The following is a 12,622-nucleotide window of genomic DNA, read 5'->3' as shown; positions in this document are numbered from 1 at the left end:
GAAACTATTATAACATTACATTACATTACATCACAGTCATTTAGCAGACGCTTTTCTCCAAAGCGACTTACAGTCAGTAGTATGTTACATATCATTCACCCATTCACACACTGATGACAGGCTACCATCAAGGTGCCACCATCAGACTCTAACTAACATTCATCATCAGTCCACACCGATGGCCTTCAGGAGCAACTTGGGGTTAAGTGTCTTGCCCAAGGACACATCGACTGCCGAAGCCGGGTATCGAACCACCGACCCTCTGATTGGAGAACTACCTTGCTCTCCACTACGCCACAGCCGCCCATAACTATTGTATTGCACAGTGTATTAGTGTTGCAGAGGTTTTAGTGTCATGTGGTCTACTGGGAGCAGTAGAGATGTAGCTGTTGGCTAGCAGGTATATTATTTGTAAAGTTGAGGTGTTTTTGTGGTCATATTAACTCATCCTCTCACTGTATACCATCTTCTGTTGAGCCTGATGTTTCCTTCTCTCTTTGTTCTGTGATGAGTGGTTAAACTCTTCATCAACATGTAACATCACAGTGTGCAAGAGGGGTGGAAGAAGTACAGAAACACCCAATATACAGTACCAGTCAAAAGTTTGGACACACCTTCTCATTCAACTACTTTGAAGAATGTAAAATATAAAACATATTCTGGTTTGTTGAGCATTTGTTTGTTTACCACATAATTCCATATGTGTTCCTTCATAGTTTGAATGTCTTCAATATTAATCTACAATGTAGAAAAAAGTAAAGAAAGAAAAACCATTGAATGAGAAGGTGTGTCCTAACTTTTGACTGGTACTGTATGTATGCAGTGCCATATAAAACAGTGGACAGTCTTTGTACTCAACAACGGCTCTCAGAACTAGCAGTAAATGCTCATTTGGTAAAGCTTATGATGGGTATGTTTGGACTCTTGGGTGTTATTTCAGCTTGAGCGTTTACTTTCAGGCTCTTTGTTCTGTTTGTGTATAAGTATGCTGTTAATATCTCTGTGTTGGTGATCATCTACTTGTAAGCAGGGGTTGAGGATCTAAATAAAACCATCCTATTGTGGTATTTGTAGTCAAATATTGCAGTGTCTATATAACAATAATAATAACTTGTGAGTAGTCTTTTTGCAGCATTTTGAGCTAGTTGAAGTTTGGAGAGTTTGATTGGAGTGAGACAGGAATACAGCTGGTTGCAGTAGTCTGAGCAGAATGTAATGAAAACATGGATCATGACCGTTTATAGATTCTTAGCAGATAGAAAAGAAGTTGCAGTAAGTTATCAAAGATAACACCCAGATTTCTGCACTGGGTTGTGATACAACAGGATAGAGAGACAAGCTATAAAAACGTATCTTAATATGGTTATTTTTCTGTAAAATAATTGAGAACCTATTTATGGATAAATAAAGTGACACAAATGCTTGTTTTTGGGGGGCTTATTCAGCAAATTAAATAACTTAAAAATATATTTACTTCATCACACTGATATTAGAATTATAAAGAAATCCAGTGGTATAGCAACAACAGTTATAAATGGCATAGCAACTTTATATTTTCACATGGTATATAATATTATCTCCATCATCCCTACTTGTAAACGTGTTTTCTGTTTGCCAGTGCATTTTTTCTGTGTTAAGCATAAATGTTGTTTACAAAAGCAGCTAGACAAATAGGACATATGGCTGGATAACAAACTGGGTCACCTTTATTTGAGGTCTTACTTTCACAACTTTTATTATTGAATTTCTATGGAAACATGAGTGAACTTGCAAGACAAGTCAAGTACACAATTAGGTAATTTGGCAAGAGTAGAAGTCTGAAAAAAAGTGTGATGCCAAAGGCCGGAGGAGTGCAGTAGAAACGCTCAACACCACTGAATGAAAGATACTTAATGGCATATTTTCTTAAAAGCACAAGTTACAGTCTCAAATAAACTTTAAATCAATACCACCGATAGTCTCAACACAATAAAACAAACAAGAGTTTCAGATTGGTATTTACTGCAGGGCTGTTGTATTGTTAGGGCCTTCTGTTGTTTTGTCTGTTGCTATGCTCATTCTTATGATTAACAAAAAAAAAAGAAAGGCTCTCTCTCACAAACGCACACACGCGCACACACACGGTCTGCAACTACAATTTTTGTTTCAAGAAGCTTTATTATTTCTGATCATAGGAGGATCTTCATCTCTGCCTCTGAATAGAATAAATCATGAAAAGGGCTTTTGCAATCTTTAACCGCTTATGTTGGTTGTTTTGCTTCTTTCCTGCAGAGAAAGCAACCAGTGAGATGAACACAGCCGAGGACTGGGGCCTCATTCTGGACATTTGTGATAAGATAGGGCAGTCACGCACTGGGTAAGTTAACTGTCTTATTACTAAAACCTGACACACAAACACGTTTATCAGACATAGCAGGACGTTTCCTTTTCGTTTTTTCGTAAAACACACGTAACCGAGGGTTGGAGATAGAGATCAGGGACACCAGGTGCACATGGAGAAATTGATGATAAATATTGATACCTATATTTTTTTTATAAAGAACACATATATAGTGACATATTCTATTTAAAATAGCTGGATTTTAAATTAATCTCATCAACCGTTTGATTTATACACTTGTGTTGCAGGCCTAAAGAATGTCTCCGCTCTATAATGAGAAGAGTGAACCATAAGGATCCTCATGTGGCCATGCAGGCACTCACTGTAAGCAGATTGTTAACAAACCATGTTTGGTATAAGTGTACAGTAATAGTTTGGTTCTTAGGGCCATCGTGTAGTTTTCTTGTCATCTATAAAAACCTTCCACTGAGATAAGAGCTAGTGGAGTAACCGGCTTTCCTCTATGATAAATTATATCCTAATAATAATGCATTAAATATGAGTCTGATGAACTGTTTGCACCAATGTCCTCACAGCTCCTAGGTGCTTGTGTCTCAAACTGTGGGAAGATATTCCACTTGGAGGTTTGTTCCAGAGAGTTTGCCAGTGAAGTCAGTAACGTCCTAAACAAGGTTTGTGATGTAATTTTTGATTTCAGTGTGTGGCCCACATTCATTATGTTTGAGTACTTGAAATTAGGTCATGCTGCATCCATTTCCCCTCGTTCTGATGATGTGCCTCTGTGTGATTATCCCCAGGGCCACCCCAAAGTGTGTGAGAAGCTGAAAGCCCTGATGGTGGAGTGGGCAGAGGACTTCCGCAACGATCCCCAACTCAGTCTGATCTCAGCAATGATCAAGAATCTACGCGAGCAGGGTGTTACTTTCCCAGCTGTGGGGTCCCAGGTAGGTGTGTTGAGTGGAATTTAAGCAAACTCTATGTGAAAGGTACATTTTTTAAATTACTTTGTTTATGGTGGATTAGTGGTGAGTCAGATCCATGACATACAACTGCAACACCCCCATTTCAATTCTCCTGGAGGATTTTTGTTGCATGTCGTAAAACTCTCTTGCTTCCTATTATTCAAAGCCTAACACAGGCTTAATGCCAGAAAATGAGCTAACAAAAAGTGTTTTATATAATTGAAGAATGTTTGGATGTTTTGCTTAAACATTGAGACCCACTGTCATCCTCTTATTCTTCAAGTTGTTGATTTACATGAGCATGTGATTATGTTTTTTTTTTTCACAGGCTGCAGAGCAAGCAAAAGCAAGCCCTGCTTTAGTGGCAAAGGATCCCTCGACCTCAACAAACAAAAAAGAAGAAGAAGATTTGGCCAAAGGTAAGGCGACTAGCAGACGATCACACATTTAGACTAAAATGCTTAATTAGGGTTTTCAGCCTTGTTCTGTACACTGATTTTTTTTTTTTTCAATACTCAGACTTCAATGGAGAAATGTATTTGAAGAGCTGTTATCCTTAAAAATATGCACTCTAACACTTTTAATTATTCATTTCCGTTGCATAAATCACATTTTCCTTAATCAATTTAGGTCAAACACATGATTTCACATATCGGTCTCCTTTGTGTGCAGCTATTGAGCTGTCCCTGAAGGAGCAACGTCAGCAGCCGCAGACCTCCCTGTCGGGCCTTTACCCGAACACCTCCGGCCTGCTCTCCTCGCACAAGTCCGACGGCAGGAAAGTCCGCGCCATCTACGACTTTGAGGCCGCCGAGGACAACGAGCTCACCTTCAAGTCGGGAGAAATCATCACTATCCTGGATGATAGGTGAATTTTTACACACACAAATCGTAGGTGGGGGAAAAACAGCATGCAATGATTTTGTCACATGACTGAGCGGATTGAGGTCGAGGTGGTATTCTGAGCTCTGTGAAAATAACCTGATGTTTAAAGGAATCTTGAAACTAGGAACTAAGCCAATGCGATCTTAATGCAGCACTGAGAAGACAACAATTTAACTGTTGTTTGATCATTTCTGTGGGTTTTCTTTTCTTCTTTTTTTTTCTCCCAGTGACCCCAACTGGTGGAAAGGGGAAACATACCAGGGAATAGGGTTGTTCCCCTCCAACTTTGTCACAGCTGACCTGACTGCTGAGCCTGAGATGAGTGAGTGCATTTCATCTTTAGCTCTCTGATAGACCATTTAGTCCATTAGCAATATTGCTTTATTGATCCTAGAGTGGGAAATACTTTATCACTTGCACACAGCTGGTCAAACAATGCAAAGAACACAGTACAATCAAGATGTTGGTCATCAACAGAAAGTGATCAGTGGGTTATCATAGGCAGTAAACCGCAACAATGCCTGTACTTCTTGGAAGGACACATTCCCTCCTCTTAGACAGAGCTTAAGACAACTCACTCCATTTCATATACTGCTTTTAACAAGTGTCCTTCTAAGTGTCTGCTGTATTTATACAGACTCTTTGTTCCTTTTGTAACCCACTCATATTCTACATCTGTGTCTCATAGTGTGCCTCATGCTCTCTTTAATCATCGTGCATTTAACATCTTCACTGCTGTTTGAATGGATTCCATCGTGTTTGTGGCCCCAGAACTATTCATCAACTGATGTTAACTTCTGAAATGCAAAACTTAACTTCAGAGGATAAATAGTTTAATAATAATCTACACTATTGTTAATGTAGCTACCTGTTAGATGTAGTTATTCCACAGGAAAAGTCATGGTTGTTTTTAAAGGTTTTGAAAGGAATTCACATACACAGTGAACAGTTTAAATGTAGGTCTGTTGTATTGTTTTTTTGTATTAACACGAATTGTCAAAATCCCACAAAAAGGGGTAGGTCATCTAGCGTAAATGATGGTTTATCAGCTTTGCTTTTTAGGTGTCTGGTGGGAGTTTGTCACGCTTCTTAATTACATTAAAAATGTTTGTTGCTTTGCCACATTTTTCATTTTATCGCTTGTCGTTTGTGCATCATGTTCTTTGGCATGATGCTTCTGCAAGTGTGTCATCCCTAAAAACACTCATACTGCACGTGTGCGTCCTGCTGTCTTTGCTTTCTTTCCTCCGTTCGTGTAATATGCCTCCAATAATCAAGCATGATGAGGACATTTCATGAGCATTATTGGGTTGTGTGTTGCAACATACAAATATGAACATCAAAACTTTTTGTCAATGGCTTGTATCAGATTGTAACTTTTATTTTCATCTGATATCCGGACCAATCTTTTTCACTAGTATCCCACTGTAACTGAGTGTCCAGTCAGCTCATCCTGACCTCTTAAATCTGTGTAACTGATTGTTACTGTTACGTTGTTTTGCTGCTGCCGCATTTGATGACACTTGGAAAATCTACAGTGAAGACAGAGAAGAAGACAGTACAGTTCAGTGAGGAGATCCAGGTGGAGACCATAGAGCCCGAACAAGAGCCCGTATATATAGACGAAGTAAGTTCCATCGTGTCAACACTTGCTTACTAAGCTTTTTCTTCCTTAATGAGATCTCACTGTTCCATCATTAAATTAAGAGTTTTGTTCCAAAATAGGAAACTTTAGAAAAATACATTGGTGAATCTGTTTGTTTTCAAAGTGGATTTAAAGATTTACTTATTACTTGTATCTGGAAAGAGTCATCACATGATTATTAAAAATCCTTTCAGGACAAAATGGACCAGCTACTGCAGATGATCCAGAGTGCAGATCCCACAGACAACCAGTCAGACAGCGTCGAGTTGCTACAGTTGGAAGGTAAACTGAATTCCAGGTTGATGCTGTATAAAGAGACTGTGAGTGAGATCAAAGTTGATGTCAGTATGCAGAAATTAATCTGATATTTTGTTTCGAAAAGGTGGATTATTGTTGACTACAGACAAAATTGATAACTATTTGTTGTATTTGAATCAGGTGCCTGCAATCAAATGGGGCCCCTCATTGACCAGAAGTTGGAGGATATAGACAGGTACATTGTGTTGACATGTTTTAAGTATTCAGACCTACGTAATTCAAGCGATCTGCAAATATTTACTCAAGAAAATCTAAATGTCATTTTCTGTTTGTATCATCAGGAAGCACTCGGAGCTGTCGGAGCTGAACGTGAAGGTGATGGAAGCTCTGTCTTTGTATGCCAAGCTAATGAATGAAGATCCCGTTTACGCCATGTATGCCAAGCTACAGAGCCAACAGTACTACATGCAGCAGCCTGCCAACGCAGCACAACAGGTACAGTACCTTACACATCGGAATTTTTTTTTTTTTACAAGCATAAAAAGTCAAAACTGTCTGCTATACAAATGGGAATACCAAAGGAGTGAAGGGTTTTGAGTGATGGCAATATTCTGAATGTGCACAATTTCCTTAAAGTCTTAAAGGGGCAGTTACACATGTTTTTGTTGTACTGATTGCGCCACTTTTCTTTGCACAAAAGGGTAAAAACTTTTCATAAAGAGGTTTTTGAATTTGTACTTGAGTCAGTATCTCCAAACCCCATAAATCATACCAGAACTATATGGAAGGAATCCAGTTGGACTCCAGATGAGAAGAAAAAATATGTTTAATTCTGTTTAAGGTGCACTACAGGAACAGTTTAATTATAACGTAACGTATAAGTTTACATACTGTCTAATTTTGTATCCAAACATAGTAGACTAATTATAGAGAGACTCATGTATTTGTCTCCTTTTGAGAACTGTATAGCCCTGCTACACGATAAAAAGAAGAACAAATGATGTGCTTTTTGATAAGATGCGTACTATTTAGTAGTATTTAGAAAACCTTGGTTACCTACCTGCTATTTTATCACGATACTAGTCTGAAATGCAGTATTGGATGGGAAAGATTTTAGATTCTGCCTCTTATAGGTCAGATTTTTTATGGATTTGTCAACACAGCAGTTTTATAACCTCTGAACACTGTAGAATATCTTTGTCTCTATGTGACATTAGGGACATGTTATTGGGAAAATCTGTGTCTTATAACATTTAAACATATTTAAATAAAGTACAATAATACAGACATTTCAAGTAGCGATGTTGCATTCCTTTTTCGTGAAATGATTCCACTCTTTGGAACGTTTCTTGGTAGACGCAGAGTTTTACGCCATGACTCGTACTCTCTTGCACGGTGCAACTGTCAGGAAAACTTGTCGGCATCAATAAAATAAATCATTAACCTCGGAAGCATACGATTCTGATTGATTGGACAATTTGGAAACCAGTACTTAACTGGAACTGGCTCTCGATTCCCAACCCTAATTGCTTTCATCTTAGACTTTACCCTGTCAGTAACACTCACTGTTCATGATCTTGACCTCAGGTCTACCCTGGTCAGCCTGCATCAGGTCAGTATGCCATGAGCGGCTCCGCGGTGCAGGGTTACACTGTTCCCATGGAGCAGCTTCCAGCTGGAGCCCCCATACCTGGTCAGCCAGCTCCCGGGTGAGTTTCACAAAACCCCAGTAGCTTCTTATTCTGGTTCACTTTGCATATTACCAGTTTGTGGCATTAACACACTTTGTTGCACGTCATCCCCATTTCTCCTGAGTAAGCGTTCACTCTCTTTCACGTGCCATTTAACAAGGAATAAAAGAAAGGCTACCTTATGAGCCTAACAGAAGCATAACACCTCTCATCTAGAGTGTATTATTTATTTTTACTGTGAATTATCAAAAAGTGAATGGAGCCATTTCTGCAAATAGAACCAGGCTTATTTAGGAGACAGCCTTTCTTTCCTAATTGCACCTGTCATAGAAGTTTGAGTATCAAGCCTCCATGTTTTCTGATCTGCTCCTGCTTCCTGCTGTTAATGCATCTAAAAGCTTCTTCCATGTTTACCTGTTGTTGATACTAAACACTGTGCTGCTCTGCCTTTTTCTTCTCTAACAGAAACACAGTTTACCCTGTCCGTTCACTAATTATGAGTGTTGTTACAGTACAAACTATGACTGGGTTTACATGCACACTAATATTTCACCATTATTCGGATATGACAATATTCTGAATTTGCATCAAAGGTCAAGGTCACCGCGACTTAACGTTCGTCCCGATGTCACTGTGATCTCACAAAAGACATTTTTGGCCATAACTCAAGAATTGACATTATAAATATGATAATTTCACACAAACGTCTAACAAGTTAAAGGAATGAAGTGATAACATTTTGGACATTCTTGGATGTAAGCTGCAGCCTGACTGGTTGGCAGAAGCATACAACCGTGAAGGGGATATTCTAATTTGTAGTCTTTAATGTGAATTATAAAATGTGAGTGCATAAAAAAAGCATCAAAATATACTACCAGCTTGTTTATACAAAAACAAAAAGTGCCGGTGTGGAATACAAAGAACTTACCGAGAGAATCGGGCTTTTATTTAAGACGGTATTTGAATACTGGCTTTTATAGAGACTTTATGAGTTTATGAATTTCACCTTTAACCCGCTATTTAATGATTCAACATTGCTATTGTGTTGTTATTAATGCTGCTTCACTCTTTTCGTAGTGACGTTCATATGTACATGGGCCAGCCGCCAGTCTACACCGCAGCTCCAGGCAGCATGGCCCCAGCAGACCTGCAGTCCTACCAGAACCCGGCCAGCGGCCCTGGCCCCGCCCCCGGCATGACGCAGTCGCCAAACTACAGCAACCCCTCTGGGCCGAGCATAGCACCTTCATCAGACCCCTCGCAGGCCCCCTACTCAGAGAAAGCCTTGCTATAGGGCCCCTCTGAGCTCACCGTTATCCTCACGCACACACACGCACCAGACCCTGAACAAATAGTGGTGGTAGATCATCTCTTCTATTATGTGTTAGGATTTGTGTGGAACACCAGATGGATGAAAACATTCAAATAGAGTAGACTAAACTTGACATAGGGCACGCTTTGTGTTGTTTTTATCCGGCAGATAAATATATACAGTTACACTTATCACTCCAGGTTTAGAAGTGATCATAAGCTTTGTTTTGAAGGAGCTCACACCAAGACGCACATGGTCTGAAAACAGAGACACGCCGTTTTGTTTTAATTAATTGTGTTTCTGCATTTTCACTCTTCCTTCAAATTCCTTTACAAGACTCAGATGTGAAGCCACGGAGGAGCTTTCGTTTCACTTTTATCTACACTTAATTAAGTTTTGGTCGTCATTCAAGCCTGATCCCTTCTAAATCTAGATCTGAAAGCAGTATATTCATCGTCCAGTTTTATGAACGGGACCTGACATTAATTGCTTCCTAAGTTATGATAGGACTAAGAAATTGTGGTTATGTTTTATTTTATGAGTCCTAGCTTTATAATTTGGTACCAATTATAGGGCAAATGAGACAAAATTATTTCAGTTAGGTTTGAAGGGAATTTATAAGAAGTCCATTAGGAATTTCTCTAAAGGAATGACTCTATTTAAACCCAAGTAAATATTTATATTTAGTCATTTATCATTTGAAACTTTATTTCTCATACTGTATATATTTTTGAATGCTCAGCTGACCTACTGGGTGCTGACTTAAGACTTTTGAGGTTATACTATCAATTCATTTGAAATATGTTTTTTGAAGAGACTTGAACTGTTAATGTGCAGTTGTTTACCTACAATTAGTTTCACATTTTGTAAAACTTCCTAGGAAATTACAAAAAAAATGACGGACTTGTAAAACAAAACAACAAACAAAATTGCTTTGATCAAGTGTGACACACACGAGCATTCCTTCTCACTCCCCTTTACATGCACACTGGAGCTACACACAAACACACTACAGTCAGGTGTACAGTAGCGGACACACACACACACACACACACACACACACACACACACACACACACACACACACACACACACACAGTTGCACCATTTGACTCGAACATCCTCATCAGGGTCTGATAATTAACCTCCACTCACACACTTATACGCCACAGCCTTCTCACTCACTTAAAGCAACCGCATTGCTAATCGTGTCACAGAAAAGGGGCGTCAACATATTTTTTTTTTTTCATTTTAACCAGAAGAAGGACTTTTAGCGATGCTAAAAAACTTAAGATTACTACATTCTGTATATGTCGGCAACTTTTAGAAGTACTGAAAACTGAAGACACTTTGTTTTATTTTGTTTAGAGGGGAAAAGAAACCAGAGGAATTTAAGCATGCACATGACTCGTTGTAAATATACTGTACTGAACTGGTAGTGAAGCCACATGATGACCTCATGGATGGGCTGGATGTTAGCACAGCTCCGGGTGTGTCTCTCAGCCTCGAAGGTGAACTCTGCAGTCATGATGTTCCTGCTGAACTAAAGGTGTTAAAGCCAAAGAGAACAAAACGGAAAAAAACACGGCAGAAACCCAAGTTATTTTTATTTAATTTTTCCCTCACATGGTTGACTCTGAACGTCATGCTGCAGAGTTTTCCTTTCTCAAAACGAGCAGCTCTAGATCCTTGTTGGTGGATGTAGTGTTCGCTCCGTCTCCGTTCAGGAGCTGTTCTAACAGACGACAGACTCGGCTACTAAGGCGACCGCCTCAGTGTCTTTTACAAGCATCTCTTTTAGTCAGTGTTGAAACATTTCTTTTTTTGTAGTGCATTTTTTTATTTATGTTATGATTATTGTTATGATATTTTAAATGGAGAAGCAGTGCAGGATGTATGTATTCAGAGAAAAAGCGGAATATGTGATATTCTGCGTAACTTAGTTGTATATTTAAATTGCTCACATGAGGACATGGGCATTCCTCTCAGTGTTTTATACATGCTTGTTGTACTGTAGGGTCAAATGGTAATGTGAAGAACTGCTCTAACCTCCCGAAGCATTTCAATCCTGTTCTTTCTCAAAGCTGTCTTAACACTAAAACAAATTCTACCTGAAGCAGGGCTGAAATGAGGTTTTATGATTCTGGAAAGCACAGTCAGGATTTATAAACAGCTCCTTTGTCAAGGTCTCCCTAAGCTATCAGTTACAGAGTCACTTTAATATCAAATATTGTACAAATCTAGCGCTCCTACCATAACTTTCCATACTCTTCTATGGATTCTACATGTTCAACATCTTTGGAATTGATGTCTATGAATACTGACTGGATTGCAAAACGATGATGAAACAGGAATATTATTTATCCGTTGTTGTTTATTATTGAATGATGCTACATGAAGGAATTATAAAGCAGTGTTGAATAAGATGAATTTGATTTTCCAGTTGCAAAACAAATTGGTGTATTGATCTGATATTTGTGTCTTTTCAAATTTCTCTTGAGATAATATCCGTTGTGCTCCTCCTGTGCCACCGTAACATTTTAAACACCTCATTTTACAGCTTTGGTACGTGGGACTTTGCAAACAAGAGGCCATTTACCCCCCCATAACTTGATTTAAGCATTAATATCGTTGATTTAAAAGACAAGAAATCTTTGCTGCCTTCAACTAAATGCAAGAGTGAAATAGTGTTAATCTGTTTGATCAAAGAGGGCTGAAATATCAAATGTATAAAGAAGTAGCAGCCGTTCTGTGACTGCGGCGTCCAGGAGCCACTTTATCGTCACACATTGTCCAAATGTAAGATCTCGTTGCACCACAGCGCTGGACTGCAGCCCCGATGTAACTTTATTGCACAGGATTGAGATGCTGCCTGTTTTTAAGTTTTAACCATCATTATTGTAAAAGGTTCTGTCTAAACTTGTATCCTGCTGTTTGTATGTATTATTTTAACCATACTTATTAATTGGTATTCACAATAAAACCAGGCCAAATGTACAGAATAATATGAATGAACTTGTTTTCTTGTTTGTAGAGTACTCTAAATAATACATGATATATGTTAAGTGGTTTTGTTTTGTTAGATTTAACTTTGCAGAGAGTTTCACTGAGAAAATTGAAAACATTTTAGAATTAGTTTTTTTTCTCCTTTTCTCACTGGTTTGAAGTAGTAGTAGTAATTTCTTTTTTTTTTCACGCACAATGACTTGTTAAGAAGAAACTTACGGTAAACACAATATTTAAAGTAGATTCTTGTGTGATTCTTCATGGAGAATCTCAGTTTTACAGATTTGTCGGTTAAATCAAGTGGATTTAACCGACAAATTGATAAGTCAACAATGTTATGATTGTTGCCAGCCTGATGAAGCAGATTTACTGAGCTTTTGAGCATTAAATATACACTCCGTTGCAATATTAGCTTCATATATCCAAAACTAATGGAGTCTAACACAACAGTCCTGCATTAAATTCTACCTTTGAAGGTTATGATGCCTTTTTTTTTGTAGAAACTGTTTTGGGAAGGTGTTA

At 38.5% G+C, this 12,622-nt stretch overlaps 1 protein-coding gene across 1 annotated transcript in view; it reads left to right on the top strand.

The window, feature by feature from the left end:
- Positions 1–12,078, top strand: part of LOC129089362 (collectin-12-like) — a 43,556-nt gene extending 31,478 nt beyond the window's left edge. The window contains exons 12-24 of the mRNA XM_054596774.1: positions 2,272–2,356; positions 2,629–2,704; positions 2,917–3,012; positions 3,139–3,285; positions 3,632–3,722; positions 3,976–4,171; positions 4,416–4,510; positions 5,727–5,815; positions 6,028–6,115; positions 6,272–6,326; positions 6,433–6,586; positions 7,679–7,800; positions 8,860–12,078. Coding sequence (XP_054452749.1) covers positions 2,272–2,356; positions 2,629–2,704; positions 2,917–3,012; positions 3,139–3,285; positions 3,632–3,722; positions 3,976–4,171; positions 4,416–4,510; positions 5,727–5,815; positions 6,028–6,115; positions 6,272–6,326; positions 6,433–6,586; positions 7,679–7,800; positions 8,860–9,076 — 1,511 coding nt within the window. The 3' untranslated portion in view covers positions 9,077–12,078. The remainder of the gene's footprint in view (positions 1–2,271; positions 2,357–2,628; positions 2,705–2,916; positions 3,013–3,138; positions 3,286–3,631; positions 3,723–3,975; positions 4,172–4,415; positions 4,511–5,726; positions 5,816–6,027; positions 6,116–6,271; positions 6,327–6,432; positions 6,587–7,678; positions 7,801–8,859) is intronic.
- The last annotated feature ends 544 nt before the right edge of the window (positions 12,079–12,622 follow it).

Source organism: Anoplopoma fimbria, chromosome 3 (assembly GCF_027596085.1).
Source record: "Anoplopoma fimbria isolate UVic2021 breed Golden Eagle Sablefish chromosome 3, Afim_UVic_2022, whole genome shotgun sequence".
NCBI classification, from domain to species: Eukaryota; Metazoa; Chordata; class Actinopteri; order Perciformes; family Anoplopomatidae; genus Anoplopoma; species Anoplopoma fimbria.
The sequence above is the reverse complement of the archived record's forward strand: the minus strand, read 5'-3'. Positions and strand labels throughout refer to the sequence as shown.